This window comes from Mastigoproctus giganteus, chromosome 13, assembly GCF_048544385.1.
Source record: "Mastigoproctus giganteus isolate SK-2022 chromosome 13, ASM4854438v1, whole genome shotgun sequence".
Classification (NCBI taxonomy): domain Eukaryota; kingdom Metazoa; phylum Arthropoda; class Arachnida; order Uropygi; family Thelyphonidae; genus Mastigoproctus; species Mastigoproctus giganteus.
This window is the reverse complement of record NC_143587.1, coordinates 82,005,524-82,032,171: the sequence shown is the minus strand read 5'-3', so window position 1 is coordinate 82,032,171 and position 26,648 is coordinate 82,005,524. Positions and strand designations below refer to the sequence as shown.

Sequence of the window (26,648 nt, the reverse complement as noted above, 5' to 3'; positions counted from 1 at the left end):
CTGAAATTCATATCCAAAAGTTGATGAAACTGAATCAAATAATACAGGATATTACTGAAAAAAAAAAAAAAAAATAAGCAATGATAATTTTTATTAATTTATTATTTTTTTTTATAATGACATAACAGTAGTTTTGAAACAGTTGCCATCAGTACTTCACTTTTAAACAAACTACATATTCAGCTTTTGGTGATGTCACTTGTTTAAAAGATATTAGCATCTCGGGTCGACCCACGGATAATGGTGTTATCTCTAATGTGGGCATAAAGATATTTTTCATTTAAAAAAATTCTTTTGATTTCAATTTCATTTTTGACAATATTCCCACTCTAATAATAAGCTTTAAAGTCAAAATAGGAAAAAAAAAATGAATGCTCAGATGTATTTATGCACACCGTTTTTCACACTTCCAAATTCTTCAAAAAAAAAAAAAAAAAACACCTCTCTCTCTCCATGTTATGTGCATACAGTCCAGAAACCCACTTGCAAAAGGCTTAATACTGATGGTAGTCTGAATGTAATGGATTGTTATTTTTTAATGGCTAATCAAGTATAGTAACAAAAAATATTTTTAAAATGGACACAAAAGAAAGGGTTTTTTTGCCTTAATCACATAATAATGAAATTTAAATTTTGTTTACATTACCTTTAAAAATTCTTCTGCTAATTCATTTAATTCATTTTCTTTTAAATGTGATATTTCATCCCAGTACATGTGTAAAACAGAAGCTCCACCATTAGGATAAACTTCCAACCTAATGTACTTGCCATATTTAAGATGACTAAAATCAGAAGAATGAGGAAGCCTTGGAGTCTTCAGAGATACTTCAATTCCTTGTCCTGTAATCAAACGGGATTGATGACTGTGATAACGTTCCTTTTTACACTGAATACCAACATTTTTTCTCGATGTTATCTTTCGCTTACACTTGGAACACAATACTGTTTTACTTTTACTAGGATTGTGCGCATTAGTTTCACTTTTGCATGTAACGTGTTTTTCTTTTTTTTGATCAATCATCCCTTGCTTTTCATGTGAGACCTTCTGTTTTTTTAAAATATTTATCACAGGGCTGTCAGAATTACCTGTTTCTAAAAGATCATTTTTAGAATTATTTTCTATGCATTTTTCAGTGGCAATATGCTTTAATGATGATACTGCTTTGTTTTCAATGATGTTTTCTTTGTTCTTGATATGATTTTCTTCTGATTTTTCCATTTTCATATATTTAGTTCCAGAGGAATCATAACTTTGTCTCTTTTTATGTTCTCTCATCTTTTGAGTTTTATCATGTTTATTTTTTGTTTCAGTACTATGACTAAGTTTTTTATTTTCTTTTATTTTTTCTTTAGCTTCATCTTTCTTATGTCTTACATTCATTTCACTGGTAGATTTATATAACTCCTTCCTAGAATTATTCTTACTACTGAAATCAGAGTTGTATTTTTTTGAATCTTTGGCAAGATTTAAATTTTCACATAGTTCATTACTTTTTAAAAGTTTTGAAGGTGGTAAATGAATCTTTGCTTGAGGTTCACTGTCATCATTAAATATCTCGCTAATTTTTTTCTGATTACTTAAATTGGTCTCTTTGTCACAACATAATGGTGGGGTCCTTATTTGCAATTCTTCACCAAATTTTGAACACAACTCAGAGCTGAGCAAATTTACTTTTGATTCTTGTCCAATAAAAGGTAAAATATTGTTTGTAGGGGACTTATTAAATACTTCTTTAGAATATTCCAAACACCGCGGTTCATCTTTTAAGCAGGGAATAATACCTGGAATAACATCATTACTTGCTCTTTCTTTGGAACCCATTTCGCCAAATTCTGATTTAATAGTATTTGTGAAAGAATTTTCTTCTGATTTTAGGAAAGCAGATTCAAGTGTTAATTTCTCATTTAAGCCAAATTTACTGCTATAAATAAAATTTTTTCCTTCATTTTTGACAGAAAATTTATCTTCTGCATGTTCTGAGACTGAATTTTCTTTATAGTCAAGTAAATCACTTTGTATATTTATATATTCAACACTTTCTAAATTGTCTTTAATGTGTATTTTACTGCTTTCATTAAGGTTCAGTGTCTCCTCTTTTGATACAGTAAAGAAACCATCACAAGATTTGGTTGCATTAACCTTCTGTGATAAAAAATCATCAGAACATGATATTTCGCACATCTTTCCAAGAGTATGTCTTCCAAACATTTGCAGATCTTGTTCATTTAAACTGCAATTAGACATACTGGAACTCTGATGCAAATTATCTGATTCAAATGTCGAAGTGCAATTGTGTTCTGCATTCCTATTTGATAAAAGATCACTTTGTAAATGAAGAGTGTTAGGCACTTCAACACAATTCTTATTTCCATAATTTTCACCACATTCAAGGGAAGATGTAATTCTTTTCTCTACGGTTCTCAAAAAAGCACTTTGATTACTTCCCACATCTGGCACATCATTTTTATTAAAATTGATTTCTAATGTTGTAGGAGTCTGTATAGCAGATCCACAACTAAATAGAGAATCACAGCTGGTTGCATTCAGTTTCTCACTTACAATTATGTTACTATTTACTTCTTTTGAAAAGTCTGTTCTATCAGAAGGAATAATGTTTTTTGCATCTTTATCTATTGGGGTATGGAGGGAATGCATGATGTTGTTGTTGTTGTTATTATTATTATTGCAGGCACTTGAAACCTGATCGTGACTTGATACTTTAGACAATCTCTTAGCAGCTTTCTGAATTTTAAGTGAAGCATGCCTTGCAGGAATGTTTTTGTTTTTAAGTAAATGTTCTTTCAAGCTATCTTTCTGTTTAGATTTATGTTTATGTTTTTTGTGTTTCTTTTCATCATAACGACTCTTGATACTTTTGTGTGAATGATGATTTCTGTACTTCTCTTTTTCCTTATGCTTTTTCTTCTTACAGTGAAGAATTGGCTGATTCCAGTAACAAGTATTTACATCTGCATTTAGCCTGATAGCTTCTTCTCTACCAATTTCATTACCTATATAGAAAGAAAAATTAGAGTTATACAGACTGGTTGATCATTATCTTACATTATATGAGATAATGTAAAATTTTCTATACTACACAATATATTTATTTCAAATACATTAAAAAAAAAAACATTTTTAAATTTTAATTAGCCAACTGGGAAAGAACTGACAATGCCATATAGTATCAATAAGTAGTTCTCAATCCCATAGGACATTCTGAGGAACATGGCATTCTATATCTTAGTTTGACAATTGTATTTGTGGTGATGGTATAAATTTTTTTTCTTGCATCAAATTAATTAACATTTTTCATCTTTTCAAACCACTCTTATTTATGACCACAAGATTATTTATCAAATCATTATTCACTACAAGACAGAAAATAATCTCCACAAAATGTACAATTCCTACAACTTTAAAAAAAGATTTTTTTTTTTTTGAAAAACTGAAGGCAATAGAAATGTGATCATAAAAAAACAGGGAAGTCTTTCATTATGTAAAAGTGGCAGATATCACTGTCACAAAAGTATTTTGCTTTAGCACAAAGTTAAACTACCGGGGAAAAATACTGTTTCAGCTTTAGTGCTCTTCACAAAACAAAACAAAATATCTGTTGCTGTGTTTAGTGGATACAATAATTAAAGCAGGCATGACAAACATATGCCCAACTTGTTTTGGCAACATGTCATGTAGTGTGGCCTGCTATGATACAAAAATTCTTTAAACCCTGACAAAAAAGACCATATATTTGATACCAAGTACACATACATTAACTTCAAACCCATTAAGCTGAAGAATTTTTTAATTTGTGATCAAGTGGACTATTGTAGGATTCAACTGTTGGTAAGAGTAGTCTTCTTCATTCAAACCATAAAAACTACCCAGTTATCTTTGTCTCTGTACACTACACAGTAAGACACCCCCCCCCCCCGTATCTGCGGAGGATATGCTTCGAGACCTACCATGGAAGGCTGAAACCGCAGATAAAAGCAAACACCTGCTGATCCTATATATAATGTGATTTTCTTGTACATACATACGTATAATAAAGTTTAATTGCTAAATTAAACACACAGTACGATATTACCAACATTAAATACGGTAATAATAAAGTACAGCAGACTCGATTTACTGGGATTGGATTAACCAGGACACTTCAAGATTCCAAATGAAAAAAAAAAAAAAAAAATCAACCAGAAATCATAAAATTCGAGTAATAACTAGAATAGGTATAAACAGATATTTTGCAAGTCATCAATAAGCGATAAGAACCAGTGTTATAAGTCATCATTGGGAGATTACTGTACCTATTATCTTGTGACCCCTGCTGTCTTCACACCTACCACTAAAAAAAAAAAAAAAAAAAAAGAGACAAATGTTTACTTTGTTTTAGTGTGTCGCACCGCAAAAGGGCAAATTTTGTTTCATTATTTATGTCAGGGATGTAAGAATTTTTTTTTTTTTTGTATTAACTATTTATTTTCCCTGTTTAGAAATTGCAAAAATGATAGGCAAACAAGAGTTGTGCTTTCAAATTAAACAAAAACTTGATATTATTCAAAAGTTTGAAAACTGTGCATCCGTTAAATCTAAAGAACCATTATAATGTTAGTGACCAAACCATACACAACATTGTAAAAAATAAAGGGAAGCTTTTCGATTTAAAGTGGACGTCGTAAAAAATAAAGGGAAGCATCGTATTGGACACGCGAGTAGTACGTGCCAAGTTTTTTCCCGTGGTTAACCACGGGTAACTGAATCAGCAGATACCGAATCAATGGATATGGGGGCACAACTATATTTATAAAATATCAACTATTTTAACAGATTTAAAAACACTATTTTTAGAAGTCAAGAATAAACGTGTTCCAATTTATATGTATTTTATTCAATTTTGGTGATATTTGCATACTGAAAAGTGGGGAATTTGCATAAAACAATGCATTTTCACTGCTATTGTTAAACTATTTTAGTTTGTTCTCCTCTTTTAGCTTTGCAAAGAGGAGAACAAACTAAATTGCATTAAGAGACTAATTATCGGTGGTAATTAACACAAACTAAGAGACTAATTAACCCCTATGACTGTACATGTCATTTACCAGGACATGTACAGTCATGGGGGTTGCCTTTGTACATGTGTTCATTGAGAACAAATTCAGCATTCTACTGTGATTATGAGGGTTTGAAGAATAGGGTTTGTGCCCTCAAAGAATAAAAAGAGAGGGACCTATCAATCCTCAGCCATCCAGCCAAATGCTTGAGCCCATGCTTCAGCATCAGACAACATACAGACATCCTTGGTCCCACAGGAAGTAGCTAGAGTTGGAAACTCAACTATCAGGGAAACAGGAAATGTATTGCGAAAAAAGGACAGGATCAGGGATAAAGTTGATGACATTGTACATGTTTTTACTAACTATATTAAGAGCAGGAGATCTAAGGATTTAATTAACAAGTACAAAATGATATTTCAAAAAAAAAGTCATGAGTTTGGGGTTGGAATTCTGCACAGACAAGATAGGAGAGGGGGGCATGATATTAATCAATTCAGCACAGGAAAGGCTATTCAAGACTCATGGGATAGAATTTCTCATGTGTGGTGTGTACTAGGGCTTGCATAAAACCGAGAAATTTCAAAACCGAGTTTAACCGAAGTTTACTCTTAAAACCGGTTTTCTCAGACTTAGGGAAAATAATTAAAAGCTTATAACACAGGTATTTATTTTATCTTGGGTAGATTGTACAAATCGTAATCAAATATTTTAAACAAAATCTATCACCTCTTATAGTAAAAAAAAATAAAAAATTAAAATGCTCCAAAAAAGTAACCAGCTTGAGATTATACAAAATTACAAATTGTATTCAAATCCTTTGAATGAAAACTATCCTCTCGTATAGTAAACAAAAATAATAAGCCCAATAATAATAATAATAAATAAATAAAAATAATGTGAAAAAAAAAAAACAGCTTGGGGAAATTACTATTTATTGCTCAGCTTTTTACTGAAAATGATCCTTTAAAAAACACAGTACATTAAGCATTTTTCCTGATAGATTTGACCTTATTTTTGTGTTAAAGAGACCAGTGATCGAAAACACTCTCTTAGATTGGACACTTGTTGGTTTAATGGTCAGCAGTGCTCTATAAACTTTCTCCAGCTTTTCATTTCTACTGCTAGTTGCCTCCAAAAGTTTAAATTCTTTGTTGATTTCCAATTCACTCGAATATTTTGAAGGCTCTTCAGTTAATCTCTTTATTACCCTATCATACTCTCGAATGAGGGTATCTCCAACATCAGAACTAGACGATGTCTTTGTTTTCTTCTAAAAGAACAGTTCGTTTATTTTCAGTTTCTTCATTCAACGCTAAGACTCCTTCGGAATGTTTTGCAAATAATCTCTGATAAATCTCTTCAGCGTGCTTTTTCAAAACTTGCTTACTTGGAAAATCAAAAGTTCTTGAACCTGAATCTTCTTTCCTAAACTTTTTGGGGTTGTGTAGATAGCTCAGCAAAGCCACAGTTTGGCAATTTCGTCTTGCATTGTAACGCTGCAAAAAGCTTTGATGAAACTTTAAAGCAAATGGGTTTTCTGCTGTATCAAGCTTAGCAAGCAGAAATTCTATTGAAGACTCGGCTTTAAGTAAGTCTATCTTCTGAGGTTGTAGCCTTAAGAATCATTTCAACTGGTCGCTAAGTTTCACATAGCAATTCAAGTGTTTTCCAGTCATCGTCAGACACAGCTTCAGTTGACAGTACCGCATATAGAGCATTTGGAATGCAATTTTTCAATTTCAAAAATCTCTCAATCATATAGAATGTGCTATCCCATCTAGTCTTGCAATCTAATATAAGTTTATATTCTTTCCCATTAAATTTTGCTTTAACAAAATTTGTAATGTCATTTTTGGTAGGCGATTTTCGAAAAAGCTTGCAAATTTTTCTGACTTTGTTAATAGTTTGCAATATTGGCCATTGGATTGAAGAAATAAATGAGTTCAATGGTAAAGTCGGTTTGATAAAGCATGCCTTGCTGCCTTTCTTCAACTTCTTCATCATCACTACTTTCTTCATTATTTTCGTTTTTCTTCATTGTCTTTGGGAGACTCAGAGACTGTGGCACCATAATTGATTGCTTTTTCATAAAGTACATCTTTTTTTTTTTTTTTTTTTTTTTATGAAAACCCCAAACACGAAAGGTATCGAAACCTATAGTACTTAGTACCGTGCATGGGTTGAAGGAGAAGTATGGGGGGAGGGGGATGCCGGAAACTTTGCTCTAGAGACTAAACGTGGGTTTCACCACCTCAAGCCTCCAATAAGCAAAGTGGTGGTATTTCACCGGTTGATGAAAGTCATCTACCACATCTATAACTGACAGATGTATACAATGGGCTATACATTGTTGATGATTAGGCGTAATTTGTTTGCCAAACTTAATCAATCAGGCAACAATATCCTCATCCAAGTTCAAGCCAAATTCCTTCAAGTGTCCATTCACAATTTGCTCAGTTCTTCTGCTATCAAGTGAATCATTAATCTCAATAAGACCTAACGACCAATGATTGTCTTTTGAATGCCCATTTATATTCATATACATTTTATTTTGAATAGATGTATATTCGTCAATGAATACCGTGCACCCAAAACCAATGAATTTTTGAAATGCTGAATGAGTTCTTCTTTAGTTTTATAATAATTCAGAACCATATTTTTAATTCCATTCACTGAGGCTGGTGGTAATTTATCGTATTTATTTCTCTGAAGGTGAAGGCTTGATTGTATAAACTCACTCTTGGCAATTGAATTAACAGAAAATCCATCAAAGCAGCTAATTTTGAAATCTCTTCTTCCATAGATTTTTTTAACGATAAAGTTTTTTAATGTTCTTACCATGTTTACGGGAGGTTCACTGTTATCTTGTTGAATGTCAATCTGATGCATTTTCTTTAAATGCAACATCAAAGAGATGTAGATCCTGCAGACGACTTCATTATTTTCTGACATTTCGAACATTGTGCTTCATCTTTGCTTTTTTCGAGCAAAATAATTCCATACATTTGATTTCATCTTAGACATATTAAGAGTAATAAATATTAATTCGTAGGAATTTATATCACCGATAATTTTAAATAAAAATATTGAAGATAACAAAGGCACAATACTATGCGTCACTCCCGCAAGCACTGAACTGAAGAGTCTAAACAAGGCAAGTTTCAAAATTTTCACGAAAGAAATTTTTTATTTATTTACTTGCAATTTTTTTTCCCCAATTAAATCTATTGTATTTTCAAAATTACATAAAAGCTAAATTTGGTGAAGCTGCTTTTTGGAGAACATTTTGATCGCAAATTTAATAGCAATAAAGAAGCAAAAAACTTTCTACGATTAAAATTTGATGCAATATTCAGCGAATCTGTTTCTAGTGGGTAACCATCAATAAAGCGCGTTCCACAACTCACTCAGTCGTAAATGAGTACACCTTCATCGTGCCATGATACAGGTGGGAAGATAAAAGGTACCCCTCCTAGATTTGGGCCACTTGCCCATGAGATTCGTACCTAAACATAAAATAAAATAAAATGAAAAACATGTTTAAAACAAAGCAGTTGAACGATCCAGACAAACGAACAAACGAAAGAAAATGTGCGTAACAAAAAACTATATTCGAGGGCTAACTAAAAAAATATTCGAATCCGGTTTTAGAAGCTCGGTTTCAACAACTCAATATGAAAACCGGATTTAACCGGTTTGCAAGCCCTAGTGTGTACTCCTGTTATCGAGCACAATGTGGTCTGTGCTCATTAATAGGATAGACTGTTTTTACAGGGATGGGATATGCTTAAGTAGAAGGGGTGCAAGAAATGCTATGCTAATGTTTAAGAGGCAGTTTTAGGTGGTTTGGAAAACTGCTAGTCTGGGGGGGGGATACAAAGGTGAAAGCGATCCTTGCACTACTCCTATTGGAACATGCAGCAGCCTGGAAAGCAAAGTGTCAGGGATTTTAAGACCTGCTAGAAATCCTTATGGGTGTACAATATATATTGGAAGGACAAACTTTTATGTGCTTCTTAACTAAGGTTAAGTAGCACATAAAATCTAAGGTGGTGCATCCAATGGACAGGATTGGCCAGTGCAATACTGAGTCACAGTGGTGTGACATAAGCACTGAAAAAACAAAAATGAGAGTAAGCGTTATAGGCCTAATGAAAGTGATGAGTATAATGAACTGTGGAAACATAAGGTGGACCAGTAAATCAGACAGGATTGATTTTATTGGTGCAAAAAGATTTTGACAGGACCTTGCAGGTTGGTCACTCACATAGTACCATAATTTTTAAGGATTTATTTATTTAGTCAATAAGAGAAAGAAAAGTGATTAGGCAACTAAGGCAGATTATGAGAAGTCTCTGGCAAAGACAAGCAGCAAAGACTTCTTTATTTATATTAACACCAGAAGGAAGGGGATGTTAAACCATTCATAACTAGATATGAATGGTGTAGCTGTCGATAATCCTGCTCAAGTTGCCGACAAAATGAATAGGTTTTTTCACAAGGAATTTTTTTAGGGAAGGGAATGCCAGAAGTATATCAAATTCTAACAGAAAGCTGAATGATTTTGTGATAACGAAAAAAAAAAAAAAAACACGGAAAAGAAATTATTGAGGCTAAACATAAAAAAAGAAAAGGGATGGACAAGATCTATCCAATTATTTCAAAGGAGGTAAGCAAAGATTTGCATATATGTGAGCATCTTTGGATTTGGGGGTAGGGGAAATCCTATGGGCTGGAGATGTGCAAATGTATCCCCAATTCATAAAAAAAAAAAAAAAAACATGAGATTTTTTTTATAAATTCCAGATCATGAGAAATATTTGGCAAAGGAGAGAGAGAGAGAGAGAGAGAGAGAGAGAGAGAGAGAGAGAGAGAGAGAGATCACCAAGAAAGAGAATAATGATAATATCCAGCCAGCTCAGGAACCTGGGTGTGCCAAGCCCATACTCATCAGATGCGAGTCCCAGGGTTTAATCAATGGTTTGCTGTAGATGTTCATTCTCAGATAGCTGCCAAACTATGATTATTTTGTATCTACATTCACACATGGAGTTATTCATGGATGAGAGTGCCAGATGCTTATCAAACCCTAACAGGGAGCTAAATGATTTTATAATAACTGAGAGCAACCTGGAGGAGAAATTTTTGAAGTTAAACATAAGAAAGTCACCTAGGGATAGATGGAATCTATCCACTTATATTAAAGGAGGTGGCAAAGGAAGTAAGCAAATCCTTAGCCATAATTATGAGAGCATCCTTGAGCTCAGACGAAATCCCCACGGACTGGAGATGTGCAAATGTATCTCCAATTCACAAAGGGGATGACACATGTAATTACTGATCTGTTAGTTTGACTTCTGAAATAATGGAGTCACTGGTTAAAGAAGCATTGCAGGATCATCTAGACAAGACAAGACAGCAGTAATAATTCAGACACAGCATGGGTTTGTTAAGGGGAAGTCTTGTCTGACCAATTTGATTGGATACTATGACGTAGTGACAAAGGAACTGGATTCAAAAAATTTTGATATCATATACGTGGATTTCAGGAAAGCTTTTGATACTGTTGCACATGGATGTCTACTGTACAAATTGGAGCAGTATGGCATTAAGGTCAAGTTGCTACAATGGATAAAAGGATGGTTGAGTGGTTATCTAAAAGGAAGGGGATGAATAAGATTGATCCATTTGATATTATTAGCCATAGGGTGCAAGGAAGCCTTGTGGCTTATGCTGCAATGGCCAAAAAAAAAAAAAAAAAAATTCTAAATAATCCTGAATTATCCTACGTGGACTAATGTTATTAGTGGTGTTCCTCAGGGTTTGGTGTTGGGCCCATTGTTGTTTGGTATATCAAGCTTAATGTCAAAGTTTTGCAGATGGATGATCTGCAAAAAAGTTTTCTGAACAGCGCAGACAGGCTGCCAGAGTAAGTCATGAGGTCTTGTCAATGATGTACAGGAATTTTGCAAGCAGTGATAAAGAGGTGATTATCCCCTTGTATAAGGCAATGGTCATGCCACACCTTGATTACTGCATACAGTTATGGAAGCCTCATTTTAGGAAGGATGTAGGATTGTTAGAACGAGTACAGAGAAGGGCAAGAAGAATGGTGAGGGGAACAAAGGGGTGCTCTTATGCAGAAAGGCTTAAGTTCTGCAAATTGCAACTTCTGGAGACTAGGCAATCTGATTGAGGTGTATAAGGCCTTGAATGGATTGGGCAGGCTCAATGCTGATGCACTCTTGCTCAGATTACATACCTGAAAGGGACACAGATTCAAACTGAGCAAAGACAGTTGTAGAACAGATGTGTGGAAATTTTCCTTTAGCCAGTGGGTAGTTGATTGCTGGAACAAGCTTCCACCTGTTGTGGAAGTTGATAGCTTAAATAAATTCAAGGCAGAACTATACAAACATTTGGAACGAATGGATCAGTAAAAAGGTTTTTTTTTTTTTTTTGGCTGATGCTGTATAAGCTTGCTTTCTTGCATCATATGCCTCTACTAATGATAATGCTAATAGCTACTGACTGTAAGTAGCACATGGCCAGCAGCAATAATACCATCATAATTATTGATCACAATGACCCTTTGATTGTTGAGTGATATTTAGTGTGGTGAAGATGGATGCTCCACGGAGCTCATCGTGACTACAGTTCAGATTCAAAGTCACATGTCCATGTCTCATCAGTGAGTTTTAAAAACTCTAACCTCTTGTCAATAAGATTCACGTAATTGCATTGCAATTTCTTTATGCTTCGCTTGTTGTTCACCTGATAGCAAACGTGGGACCCACTGGGCAACGACATTTCGTGTTTCTAACACCTGTTAAAATTCAATTAACAGATGATTTCAGTATTCAGATTCACTGGCTATTTCTTCACAAATCATATGTCTGTCTTCCTCCAAAATGTTGCTAATAATGACTGCCAACATCTTGCCCATAGATGCCTATCTGAGCTTTGCATGTCTACAGCACGTCTGACCTTGACAACACCTTTAAGATCAGTGTGAAATCATGTTATGTTCTACAACTGACTCACCACACACTTCCCACATTACTGATAAATTTGTATCAGCATTCAACCAGGTAAAGTTTCAATTCTTAGGAAAGACCTTTGATCTGCAACTGTAATGTGATCTGAAGCAATATCATCATCCATTTTAAAAGCCTCTACACATTTAATGCAGGAACTCTGTTTCAAGCACACTAATGTTGAGGTTAAATTTCAAATTATTATCCTGATAAACATCAGCTATGCAACCATATGGAATAAGGAAGACATGCGCAGTGTGTATTACTTTTGGGGTAGTCCCTGCATACAGAGAGAACTGTATGCAGTATTCAGATATGGCATGATAATCAATTGTTTTATAGATAAAACGTTCATTACTTTTCATTACAGATCTTATGTAATTAGTCATGTGACGTGAGCTCTTGTTAGCTTCCAGCTGTCATTGTCAATAGCTGGAAGTCACCTATTCACTGACTAGCTTTCTCTAATGATGAGAACCTTGAGCGCTAGGAGTTAACCATTCTGACTACATGTTCAAAAAGAATGCAATACATTTTTACAAAAATCAATGATGCTCTTGCTGCGAATTTCAAGTGGGCAGTTCATAGAGTGGAGTTTAAAACATGATACACTTTCTTAGGGGATTTTAGAACATATCATGGCCTTTAGAATATTTTTAAAACTTTTACCAAAATGATGTACTTGGTCAGAATTTATGCAAAAGTATTGATTGTGGCAAAGGAGTTTAATATCACACAAAAATAACTTGAATTAAAAAAAAACAAAAAAAAAAAAACGCCAAACTCTATATCATAAGGACCAAAGACTGCACTTCTCAAAGGAGTAAATCCTCCCAAAGCTTACTGTACGTTGCCACTGCTGATTGATAATGAGTTGCCTGTTTCCCATTAACTTTAATTTCCCTCATCTAACTTTTTTTAATGAAACTGGTTAACTCAGGAAAATGGGAATAAATTAGTAAAATTTTTCTTTCAAAATTTTACTTTCTAATTTGTAATTAAAAGAAGACAATGTGCTCATTTGGCAGTGAGTTTTTAACAATCATTGTTGATCACCGTTTGCTATGCCTGCATTGCACTATCACTGAATCTGACTGAGCAGTAACATGCCACACTTTCCACCAGCACAAAGATTGATGGCTAAAATGTTTCCTGTAGAAAACTGCACGTAGTTTCAAGTGTAGAATGTAACAGTAATCGAATTCACCATATAGTACAACGAAGCCACAGGCGTTTGATACACAGGCAAAAAAAAAAAAAATTAATTAATTAACATTAATTGAGGCATGATGCAAGAAAGCAAGACCATCAGCCGAAAAAAAAAAAAAAAAAAAAAAACTTCCCATTTCACCAAATGGGAAAATTCTGGGTCACTCCAAATGTTTGTCTAGTTCAGCCTTAAATTTATTTAAGCTATCAACTTCCACAACAACAGATGGAAGTCTGTTCCAGCAATCAATTACCCGCTGGGTAAAGGCAAACTTCCGCACATCTATTCTACAACTGTCTTACTCAAATTAATCAAGTAGATAAGAAAATACAAATTATATGCTTCCCTCGTCACACAGTGGGACCAACTGATGATGTTACCAACAGCAACTTCTAAGTGGGAAGCATTCAAGGAATTAATAGTGGAAGCTACTAAACGTTTCATACCTATTACGAAAGTGTTCAAGGTTTAGGCCTAAATGGAATTGTCAAATGAACTAAAGAGACTCGTGGCAGAGAAGAAAAATGCAAGGGATGCATGTAAATTATCAGGAGACACAGAAGCCTATGATACACTTTGTTAGGGGATAGTTATAAGCTAGTCTGTAATCAAGTCACAAAGGAGGTTAGGCAGGCGAAGGCAGATTACGAGAAATCTTTGGCAAAGGATGCTAAGAAAAATAGCAAGGATTTCTTTACTTATATAAACTCTAAAAGGAAGGGGATGAATCTGATTGGTCCACTTGATATCGATGGTTTGACTGTTGATGATCCTGCTCAGATAGCAAACAAACAATGACTATTTTGCATATACATTCACACATGAGTTATTAAGGTTTGAAAATGCCACAAGATTATCAAATTGTAACAGGGTGCTTAATGATTTTGTAATAACTGAGAACAAAGTGGAGGAGAAATTGTTGAAGTTAAACATAAAAAAGGTACTGGGGTGGATGGGATCTATCCAGTTATATTAAAGGAGGTGGCAAAGGAAGTAAGCAAACCCTTAGCCCCAATTATGAGAGCATCTTTAGACTCAGGGGAGGTCCCCACGGACTGGAGATGTGCAAATGTGTCCCCAAATCACAAAGGGAGATTGAAGGGTGACAAGTAATTACAGACCAGTTAGTTTAACTTCTGTTCCGGGTAAAATAATGGAGTCACTGGCTAAAGATGCATTGCATGATCATCTAGACAAGACTGCAGCAATAATTCCGACACAGCATGGATTTGTTAAGGGAAAGTCTTGTCTGACAAATCTGATTGGTTATTATGATGTGGTTACAAAGGAACTGGATGCAAAAAATAATTTTGATATCATATACTTGGATTTCAGGAAAGCGTTTGACACTGTTGCGCATGGAAGACTACTGTACAAATTGGAGCAGAATAGTATTAAGGGTAAGTTGCTACAATGAATAAAAGGATGGTTGAGTGGGAGAAGACAGAGGGTGGTAATTAATGGGTGCTGCTCTTCGTGGAGTAATGTTATTAGTGGAGTCCCACATGGTTCGGTGTTGAGCCACTGTTTTTTTGTATATTTATCAATGATATTGATGAAGGTATATCAGGCTTAGTATCAAAGTTTGCAGATGATACAAAGGTTGGCAGGGTTGTTAATGACAGTGTGTTACTGCAACAGGATCTAGAAAATTTGGGCAGATGGGCTGAGCAGTGGCAACTGAAGTTGAACATTGAAAAATGCAAAGTACTGCATATGGGTAGAAGTAACCCCAGAGAAATATACAAACTATGTGGTACTACACTTAAGGTGGTAGAAAATGAAAAAGACCTGGGAGTAATTGAGCAGTCAGATGTAAAGTTTTCTGATCAATGCAGACAGGCTGCCAGGGCAGGTCATGGGGGTTTTGTCAATGATATATAGGAATTTTGCTAGCAGGGAAAAGGAGGTGATTATCCCTCTGTATAAGGCAATGGTCACGCCATGCCTTGCATGCAGGTCTGGAGTCCTCATTTTAGGAAGGATGTAGATTTGCTTGCGTGTGTAGAGAGGACAACAAGATTGGTGAGGGGGAATGAAGTGATCCTCTTACCAGGAGAGGCTTAAGTTCTGCACATTGCAGCAGCTGGAGACTAGGCCCCTGCGAGGTGATCTGATTGAGGTGTATAAGGCCTTGAATGGATTGAGCATGCTGAATTCTGATGGGATTCTTCCACTTGTTCAGATTACGAACCTAAGGGGGCATAAATTGAAATTGAGGAAGGACAGATGTAGAATAGATGTGCGGAAATTTGCCTTTAGCCAGTGTGTGGTTAATTGCTGGAACAAACTTCCATCTGCTGTTGTGGAAATTGATAGACTAAATAAATTTAAGGAGGAACTGGACAAATATTTAGAGGGGATTGTCTTGTAATTTTTTTTTTTTTTTTTTTGGCTGATGCTGCATAAACTCGTACACTTGCTTTCTTGCATCACATGCCACTACTACTACTACAGATAAATATCCGGTAGACCCTTGAATTCATTCAAACTGTCAGACTCAACTACCCATGAGGGCAACTTGTTCCAGCTATCAATGACACGCTGGCTAAAAAAAATTTCCTACAATCTAATCTAAACCTCAAGCCCTGTAATTTGAATTTATGACCACTAGTTCTGGAATTGTTTAGAACATAGTGTTAACTGTAATGTGGCACTGGGGGTTTCCCCAAACTCCACAAATTGTTTAGAACATAGTGTATACTGTTAATTGTAAAGCGGCTCCAGGGTTACCCCCAACTCCGCATCAGGCAATGTGATGAATACAAAACTATGTAAAGTTGTTTAGAACAGTGAGAATCCCACCCTCGTTCATTTTACTGATTCCTCTCAAAGACTGATAAACATCAATCCGGTCACCTCTGAGGCCTGGCTGCCAAGCTCTGCAGCCCACGTAATCAGAACCTTTCCTCAAACAGTCCTTCTGCCAATCTCACCATTCAAGCTGCCCAGCTTTAGACCCTTTCAAAGCTTGATGCCTTTTTTTCAGATGAGGTCTCCATACTTGAACACAGTATTCCAAATGCAGTCTTATAACTGCCTTATACAGTTGGATTATGACTTCCCTATCTCTATAGGACAGTGTTCGATAAATCATTGATAGGACACCATGAGCTTTCCTGGTTTGTTTACACTGTTGAAAACTTCATATCTGCCCATATTATAACTCCCAGATCCCTTTCCTGCTACACTGTTTTTAATTCAACCCCACCAAGTGTATAATTTATTTGTGGGTTGCTATTGGCCAAGTATAAGAACCTTGCATTTAGCAGCATTAAAACATATCTGCCAATCTTTGAGGTCTGTGCAAGTCATCCTTAAGGAGTACTGCTTGGCACTACTGATCATTAATGATTCTGTCAATCTTTACGACATCTGCAAATTTTGACATTACACCTATCCCTTCATCGATGTTATTTATGAAAATGAGAAACAATACTGGTCCAAGAACCCCACTCCTGACGTTACACCAATCTGAAGAATATCCATTAATCACAACCCTCTACCTTCTGCCCGGCAGCCACCCGGTAATCCATCTCAGAATCTTATCAGTAATCCCACCCTATTCAAACTTATACAGCAACCACTCAATGCTTTATGAAATTTTAATCACTCACACGTTATAAATTTTTATTTCCTATCATTGAACTCTATAAGGCTGAGTGATATTACCTTGTTTTGTTAGAAATCTCTTAGTTATCAATTTTACCGTTGTTGAACTACAACATGGTTTTGTTTAAGTATAAGCATACTTTAGATATATAATGTTAAGTTTACCTTATTTCTTCCCAATGTTGTTGCCATGAATGACCACATACATGTTTTCACGTGAAGCAAAATTTGATACCCAAGTGACAATTAGAGTTATTAATTAACAGAGTTAAAGAGAGAAGAGAAAACTCCCAAATGGATATGTTTTAACTATGTTACTGGGAGAAGTTTAAGTCAGAAGGAAAATGTTTTTTTCTATAAGTAAAGGTTATTCCATATGTGTTAAGAAAATAGAAGAAAAAGTGGCTAAGGTACAAGAACCATGGGAAACTTTTACAGGACAAGCTTTTTTGCTGCTACTGCAGTTTCTCCCTCCATTTTTGGTAAATAGATGGTACATGTTATAAGTAGAAGTTGATAACAATGTATTAATTAGTTTTTTCTCATTATTAAAAGCAGATTATTGGAGTTCATGAATGGGCTGAAATATACTTACAGGCAGACTACCTCAGTCTTAGGGTGTTTATTCTCCCCTTCCCACTGTTTTAAAATAGGAAAATGAACTACTACCAATAACACGCACCACCTGTATTAGTCGTTTTCCTATTTTAAAACAGCGGGAAGGGGGAATAAACACCCTAAGATTTAGGCAGTCTGGAGGGTATACCTGTAAGTAGATTTCAGCCACGAAGGAATTACACTCATGAACTCCAATAATCTGCTTTTAATAATGACTTCCACTACCAATAACATGCACCATCTGTTTACTGAGAATGTGGAGAAAAACTGAGGTACCAGGAAATTAGTCTGTCCGGTAAAGTTTCTTGTGCTGGCTTTCTTTACCTTCACCTTTCCAGATTTAATGCAATTCATTCTTGTACAAGTTAAGTTAAATGAAGGAAACCTTTGCTTTAGGAATTTTGAATGAGATTCGTATTCTTCCAGATGGCAATTGAAACGTGGGGGGGGGGATCATCAGTAAGAATCTTCTCTCAAGGCACAGCATATGTTATTTAACTTATTTCAAGGAATCATAGTTAAGAGAAAAATTAGTCTTTCATACAAATTGGCATCTGGAGAAGTAAAGCATTAAAGAAAAGAAGTGGCTACAAAAGAGAACATTAAAATAGGGGTGAAAAATGATATTCATTAATGTTAACCATTTACTCTTAAAAATTGCAGAATTGTTTTTAAAATTAGCTTTAAGTGCTAGGATTAAGTGGCAACCGAATTTTAGTTAAGAATATTAAAAGAATGCTTAGATGCCAGTTTTGCTGTGTAATGCTAACACACTGTAGTTTTCTGGTGTATACATTTTGTTGAGATAATATTTATTATCTTTATAAGAGCTGTTCAATAATTACCAGAAAACATAACACAGAGATTACCATGGTCCCCAACCTGCATGTTTCAGGGTAACACAAATTGGCAAAATAAAACAAAATATTCTGGAAGTCTTTTTAGAAGATACTGCAGTTCCTCAACCTGTGTATGTTTTCTCCAACTTGGGCAGATAAGGAATTCATTAATTTTTGAAATACTTGTTTTCTTAAATAGAGGTTAAAAGGGGTTATAAGAGAAACAGAGCATACCTAACATACTGCATAATGGAATCAAGTAATTCAAACACTGATGGTGATGCTAATGACCTTGACACAAACACCTCCTGTATATCCTCCTTTAAAATTTGATCAAATTAATAGATTTCAACAAGAGCAAATTAGTGACAAAAGAACAGCCTTCCCGTGCAAATATCTTTTGATTAATAAAATTTGTGATTTTCAAGTTAAGGAATTACAGGAGCATGTCCTTGAAAGGAGTAAAAAATTAAGAATTACCACACACTTTGAAAAATTTCTTTCCTGCACTTACACACAAAAAAAAAACCTGATGAGAGTTATTAACTATAATCTTCCATCGTGTGCTATGATTGACTGCCCTATGATGCCTTTTGAGGTTATGATGGACGTCTTAGTGTGATCCAATCTTCCTTACGTTTCGAGGGTACAGCTCTAAAACAGTATTTGCAGGCTGGCAACTAGATACTCCACTAGATTGAAATTATTGGTAACTCTAGGAGGCTTCCAGATCAGCTAGTGTATAATCTAGCTGCCTCTACTCTGCCAGATAGTGACTGGAGAGGGTGCGAATAGTGTTTATGCAGGGTACACTGTTGAGACAACATTATGTCAAAGAGTTGGGTATATTCTCGCCATGTGTACACCATATCCAAAAGTTTCACTACTTCATACAGCATTTCCTCCCCACCTTTTCTTTTTTTTGATTTGGTAGTTGTTGGCGCATCAGCTTCTGTGGCCATATTGCACCTCCCAAGGTTTTTGCAGTACTTTGATCCAAGCCCGAGGCGGGAATCGAACCCGCAACCTTTGGGTTGCCGGGCAGGTACTTTACCCACTCGGCTAGCCCGGTCGGCCCTTTTCTTACTACTCAATACATCATGAATAGTCAAACTAACAGAACAAACTTATCTGCAAAAAGATCTAAATCTCCCAAACACTTCCTTGTTCATTTCAAAAATATATGTGAGCTCAGTTCCAATCTTGAACAAGTCCATTTCCACTCAGTCTCCTAAATCTCACATACTTTTTCTAACAGATAATGAATTATCGGTTGATTCACCCAATGCTCATTTCAGTTGTTCTAATCATTCACTGTACGATTAGTAATAGCAGTGGCATATGATGGAAGAAAGCAAGTGTATGAGCTTATGCAGCATCAGCCAAAAAAAAAAACACACCATTCCCTACAAATGCCTGTCCAGTTCCTCCTTAAATTTATTTAACCTATCAACTTCCACAACGACAGATGGAAGTTTGTTCCAACAATTAACAACCCGCTGGCTAAAGGCAAATTTCAGTACATCTATCTTTTCTTAATTTGAATTTAGGCCCCCTTAGATTCATAATCTGAACAAGTGGAAGGATCCCATCAGAATTCAACCCATTCAAGGCCTTATACACCTCAATCAGATCACCGCGCAGGTGCCTAGTCTCCAGCCACTGCAATTTGCAGAACTTAAGCCTCTCTTGGTAAGAGGACCTCTTCATTCCCCTCACCAAACTTGTTGCCCTTCTCTGTACACACTCAAGCAAATCTACATCCTTGCTAAAATGAGGCCTCCAGACCTGTACGCAGTACTCAAGGTGTGGCCTGACCATTTTCTTATACAGAGGGACAATCACCTCCTTTTTCCTGCTAGCAAAATTCCTATATATCATTGACAAAACCCCGTGACCTGAACTGGCAGCCTATCTGCAATGCTCAGAAAACTTCATATCTGACTGCACAATTACTCCCAGGTCTTTTTCATTTTCTACCACCTTAAGTGTAGTACCACACAGTTGGTATGTTTCTCTGGGGTTACTTCTACCCATATACAGTACTTTGCATTTGTCAAGGTTAAACTTCAGTTGCCACCTCTTAGCCCATCTGCCCAAATTATCTAGATCCTGTTGCAGTAGCACACTGCCAACCTTTGTATCATCTGCAAACTTCGACACTAAGCCTGATATACCTTCATCAATATCATTGATAAATATACAAAACAGAGGACCCAACACCGAACCCTGTAGGACTCCACTAATACCATTAGTCCATGAAGAGCAGCACCCATTAATTACCACCCTTTGTCTTCTCCCAATCAACCATCCTTTTATCCATTGTAGCAACTTACCCTTAATACCATTCAGCTCCAATTTGTACAATAGTCTTTCATGTGCAACAGTGTCAAAAGCTTTCCTGAAATCCAAATATATGATATCAAAATTATTTTTTGCATCCAGTTCCTTTGTAACCACATCATAATATCCTATCAAATTTGTCAGACAAAACTTTCCCTTAACAAACCCATGCTGTGTCTGAATTATTGCTGCAGTCTTGTTTAGATGATTCCGCACTGCATCTTTAACCGGCGACTCCATTAATTTACCTAGAACAGAAGTTAACTAATTGGTCTGTAATTACTCATGTCACCCTTCAATCCCCTTTGTGAACTGGGGATACATTGGCACATCTTCAGTCCGTGGGGACCTCCACTGAGTCCAAGGATACTCTCATAATTATGGCTAAGGGTTTGCTTAGTTTTCCGCCTCCTTTCATACAACTGGATAGGTCCCATCCACCCCCAGGTGCCTTTCTTATGTTTAACTTCAACAATTTCTCCTCCACTTTGCTCTCAGTTATTACAAAATCATTAAGCCCCCTGCTACAATTTGATAGCCTTCTGCCATTTTCAAACCTTAATAACTCCTCATATGTGAATGTAGATGCAAAATAGTCATTGTTTGTTTGTTTGCTATCTGAGCAGGATCATCAACAGTCGAACCATTGATATCAAGTGGACCAATCAGATTCATTCCCTTAATTTTAGAGTTTATATAAGTAAAGAAATCCTTGCTGTTTTTCTTAGCATCTTTTGTCAAAGATTTCTCGTAATCTGCCTTTCACCTGATTACAGACTAGCTTATATCTGCCATAGGCTTCTGAGTCACTTGATAATTTATATGCATCCCATACATTTTTCTTCTCTGTCACGAGTCTCATTAGTTCATTTGATAACCATTTAGGCCTAAACCTTGAACAACATTTCTTAATAGGTATGAAACTTTTAGTAGCATCCACAATTAATTCCTTGAATGCTTCCCACTTAGAATTTACTGTTGGTAACATTGTCAGTTGATCCCACTGTACAGAATTTAAAAACTGTCTGAGACCACTGTACTCACCTTTATGGAAGCAAAAACCCTTTCCTTTACCCCTGATGGTTATTATATCTAAGTAAATCCCACATCAGTACACTGTGATCACTGCCACCTAGTGGTTCCTTTATCTGCAAATTATTAATACATGAATGATCACTGCTGATAACCAGACCAAGAGTATTATCCTCTCTGGTTGCCTCTCGAACATGCTGCTGCAGAAAACAGTCATCCAATAAATCCACAAAAGTCTTACTAGTGTGTGAGTGACCAACCCACAAGTTCCAGTCAATATCTGGGAAGTTAAAATCCCCCATTATAAGACATTCTGATTTTCTAGTCCACTATTTCTCTCTTTGTAATTTGACTTCATACAGTCCAACTTTCCTAACAATGAGATACTTTTCCTTGGTGTTTTAATGTTCACAACTCCAATTTCGCTTCCATTTTCTAGTCACATTGAATATTTTTATTCAAAGGTGGTACACTTGAGCACATATCTGCTCTGATGTTACCTCTCAGAGACTTAGTAATTTGGAATCTCCTCTTTTGGCTTAAAATCTCTCACTACACCATTCTGTCAAATTCATCTATTGCCCCTATCTATCCCCAACTCAACTATTTAGTTGAAACTCTTTTACTTCCTCTGTTTTTAATTTGACTTCGTACAGTCCAACTTTCCTAACAGTGAGATAATTTTCCTTGGTGTTTTTAATGTTCACAACTCCAATTTCGCTTCCATTTTCTAGTCACATTGATTAGACAGGCCCGTGTTACTAGAAAGCTGGTCAAGATGCTGAAGCTTTTACAATTACTAATCACTTTGCACAGATTGTTCATTTACCTATCAGAATACCAGACAATCCAAACCACACTTCTTGATCTTTTTCTCACAAACAACCCTCCTAAGTACACAGTCAAGTGTAATTAGAAGGGTTGGCACCTCAGATCAACTTGGCAACAAACTTGTGTTGTTTGGCATTACAAGAATGCAAAATGGGATGTTCATTGAGGTTTCTTTTCTTCTTTTCCTTGGTTTGATTGTTTTAATTCACTGACAAGATCTGAACGTTTACTCACATTTTGTCAGGGAAATAATCCTTGTAGAGATGAAATCCTTTATTATGCACTCCATCTTAAAATCCCGTCCTATATCTAAACCATGGTTTTCCAATAAATGTACTAAGGCTGTTAAAGATAAGAATGTTACGTATCGCAACTGGTTTGCATCCAAATCTCTAGGTTCATTTTCTGCCTATACCAAAGCTCACAACAATTGCAAAGCAGTTGAACAGGCTAAGAGTAGAAAACTTGCTTTTTATCCAAAGAGTAGTTGAGCATTGTGGTCTCTTGCCTTTGGCAAGAGACCACAAGAGACTTTTACTAATCTCTATTCCTACCTCTGTCAAAAACAAATGGTTCTATTGTTTACCTCAGCTAAATATAAATCTGACCTGTTAGCATCCTGCTTTTCTTCTAACATTTCTATTGACGATCTTGGTAAACCACATTCTACCATTCCCAGTACACTCAACTGAATGCCTCCTGGTCTTTCGCCAAAAGGATATTAGAAGAAATCTGAATAATCTTGATGCCAAGGGAGCTCCGGGTCCTGATGGTATTTCTCCACTTCTTCTCAAAACATAAATTTTAAATAAATAAATTTTCCTGTTTATACTCCGGCACGAAAACCAAGTCAGTAGAGTTTACAATAAATCGTCAATACAAATATTTATCATATTTAGTAGTCACGGGCTCAAACCCCAGTCCACTCAAGGAACGCGTGCTATGCACTCTCACTCCTGACCACTGGGCTATGTCAGGCCTAAATTTTCTGTTTATACTCCGGCACGACAACCAAATCAGTAGAGTTTACAATAAATCGTCAATACAAATATTTATCGTATTTAGTAATCACAGGCTTGAACCCCGGTCACTCAAGGAACGCATGCTATGCACTCTCGCTCCTGACCTTACTCCTGTTCTGTGTTGCAGTTTTACACTCTATTATTCCTCTGATTTTTTCCTTCTGCTTTTTTCCACTTTCTAAAAAAAAAAAAGAGTGGGAAATCCCTCCCATCCAATTATCGTCCCATTGCACTTATTTCAACTCTTTCTAAAGTAGTGGAGAAATACATTAACTGCCATCTCCTAAACTATCTTGAAACCATCCATATGATCAATGAACCCTAATATGGATTTAAGCAGTGTCAATCCACTGGCGATATATTGGCTTATATTATTCATCTATGGACAAATTCAATGAAAATGTCTGGTGAAACCCAGGCAGTTTCTCTTGATATTTCAAAGGATTTTGATCGTGTTAGGCATAAAGGTCTTTTAAATAAGCTTCCATCTTATGGTTTGCTAATTGTTTTTTGTAATTGGGTATTCAGTTTTCTCTCTGACTGCTCACTGTAGGTGATTTTAGATAGCTGTCTTCTAACTTCTTCACAATTCTGGTGTTTGACAAGGTTCAGTTCTTTTCCCCTTGTATACTAATAACGACCAGAAATTGAATCTATGGTTTTGGTGACGACAGCATATTGTATTCCACCCTTCAGTTTGAGAAACCTTGCCCTACATAAGCAACTTAAACTTCTCGAATATCCACTACCAATTTAAGAAATTGGTAGTGGATATTTGAGTGGGGGGACAAAGATAATTTAGTTGATTTCAATCCTTCTAAAACTCAGGCCTGTCCTATACCTTGCAAAAAGGATTCTTCTGATCCTATGCTTATCTTTGATGACTCATTTCTAGACAAGATCAGATATGTCTATTAGGGTTTACCCTAACTTCTAATCTCTCTATCTTGGCATAAGCATATCACAAATACTGCTTCCTATGCATCTAAAAAACTTGATTTTCTCTTTTGCTCACAGCATTATTTTGAATCCAAACAGCTGCTCATTCTGAAAAAATTTTAAATCAGCCCTGCCATGGAACACTGTTCCCACATCAAGGGTGGTGCCCTCAAAACCTCTCAAGCTTCTAGACCCCCATTCAGAAGAGGGCAGTTAGGTTAATTAATGACTCATCTCTAACAAAGTCTCCAAACTGTTTCTGCTGCATGCCTTTTCTATAGAATATTTCCACTGGCACTGTTCTTCTGAACTGGCTTCTATAATTTCAGCTCTCTCTTCCAAACCAGTCTGAACACATGCCACAACCAGACAACATCCTTTAACCGTCCAACTTCCAACTCACAGAACCAACTTTACTTATTCCTTCAACTTCTGTTTTCTGGAATAATCCCTCTTCATACATATTTCCTGAAAATGAACATCTACAGAAATTCAAGTCTAATGTCAACAAGTATCTTCCTAACCTAACCTTCTTAGCATGCACAAAGCCAAGTACTATAGGCTCTAATACCTCTTCTGCTTGGGATATTCATTAAAAAAATGTTTGACATAGATGAGCTTGAAGAGCCATTTATGGGTAGACTAATTTTTCACCAATTCTTGAAGAACATTAGCAAAAGAAAACAAAAGAGATGAGAAAGGCTACATTCAAGAACAAATTAAGTATGCTGAACCGGTTCACAGAAGTATAAGTGAAGAGTATGGAAAACACTGATATTGACACCAAATTAATTAGTTGCCAGATGAAAGGTAATTACAGAAATGATTCTACATCTAAAAGGTTCAGATTTAGATGCCTTATACTTGGCATCAATTACATTGGAGAGCAGCTGCAATTTTTTTAGCTATCTGAAAATATTTTAGAAAGAATCCGGTGAACAGGAGAGCCATAGGAAATTTCATCAGTGCTGATTCTCATAAAAAAATTAAAACATTGGTTTGTTTCCTCTGTGGGAAAATTGGACATTTTGCAAAAAACTTACAAAATCATCAAAGTCTCAAGGTGGCAAAGGAAGTTTGATAATTACAGGAACTCTAGGCAATCTCATGAGTGAACATATGTGAAGAGATCAGCCATGCCATCTACCAACAAATGTAAACATTCAGATACCAATTCTAGCAAAAGGAACTATAGTGAATTGCAACACTCAATGTATATTGAAGCAGAAAATTGATTACAGAATGTTGCCTCAGTATTGTGAAGTGTGCATGGGTCACCACTAAGTCTACAAGTGGGTAAATATGTTTAAGAATTTTACTGAATATGCTGCAGTTTCTTGACCACGTCAAGCACATCTCGTAATGACACCAAAAGTCACAGTAGCATTGTAAGAACTCATAAAATAAAACAAAGTTCACAGTAGTCTAAACTGTTACTTTGTTAAACAAGAGTGAAAGACTTCTGAAATGGCAAATATTTTTCTTGTCTCGGCCAAATCAAACAAAAGCCCATATATAATATAACTTATAAATAATCTATAAACACAAAAATGATAATGTCAATAATTCTATTAAAATTTATGTCCAACATAGCATTAGCATTAGTAGAGGCATTTGATGCAAGAAAGCAAGCTTATGCAGCATCAGCCAGAAAAAAAAAAAAAAAACTCACTTCCACTTCACCCCTCTGTTTGTTCAAAATACCTGTCCAGCTGAGCCTTAAACTTATTTAGGCTATCAACCTCCACCACATGGGATGGAAGTCTGTTCCACCAACCAACCACCCACTGGCTAAAGGCAAATTTCCGCACGTCTATCCTACATCTGTCTTTCCTCAATTTGAATTTATGCCCTCTCAGGTGATTTTTCTGAGCTAGAGGAAGAATCCCATCAGCATTGACCATGCTTAAACCATTCAAGGCTTTATACACCTCTATCAGATCACCTCGCTGGTGCCTAGTCTCCAGACACTGTAATTTGCAAAACTTAAGCCTTTCTTCGTAAGAGCACCCCTTTGTTCCATTCACTAATCTTGTTGCCCTTCTCTGTACTCGTTCCAGCAGCTCTACATCCTTCTTGAAATGAGGCCTCAAGACCTGTATACAGT

The 26,648-nt window shown here is 35.9% G+C and overlaps 1 protein-coding gene across 1 annotated transcript in view; it reads right to left on the bottom strand.

Moving 5' to 3' along the window:
* LOC150076221 (uncharacterized) overlaps positions 1-26,648 on the bottom strand; it is a 153,418-nt gene that overhangs the window by 122,629 nt on the left and 4,141 nt on the right. Inside the window, exon 2 of the mRNA XM_090387289.1 lies at positions 647-3,012. Within this exon, the coding sequence (XP_090243415.1) occupies positions 647-3,012 (2,366 nt within the window). The remainder of the gene's footprint in view (positions 1-646; positions 3,013-26,648) is intronic.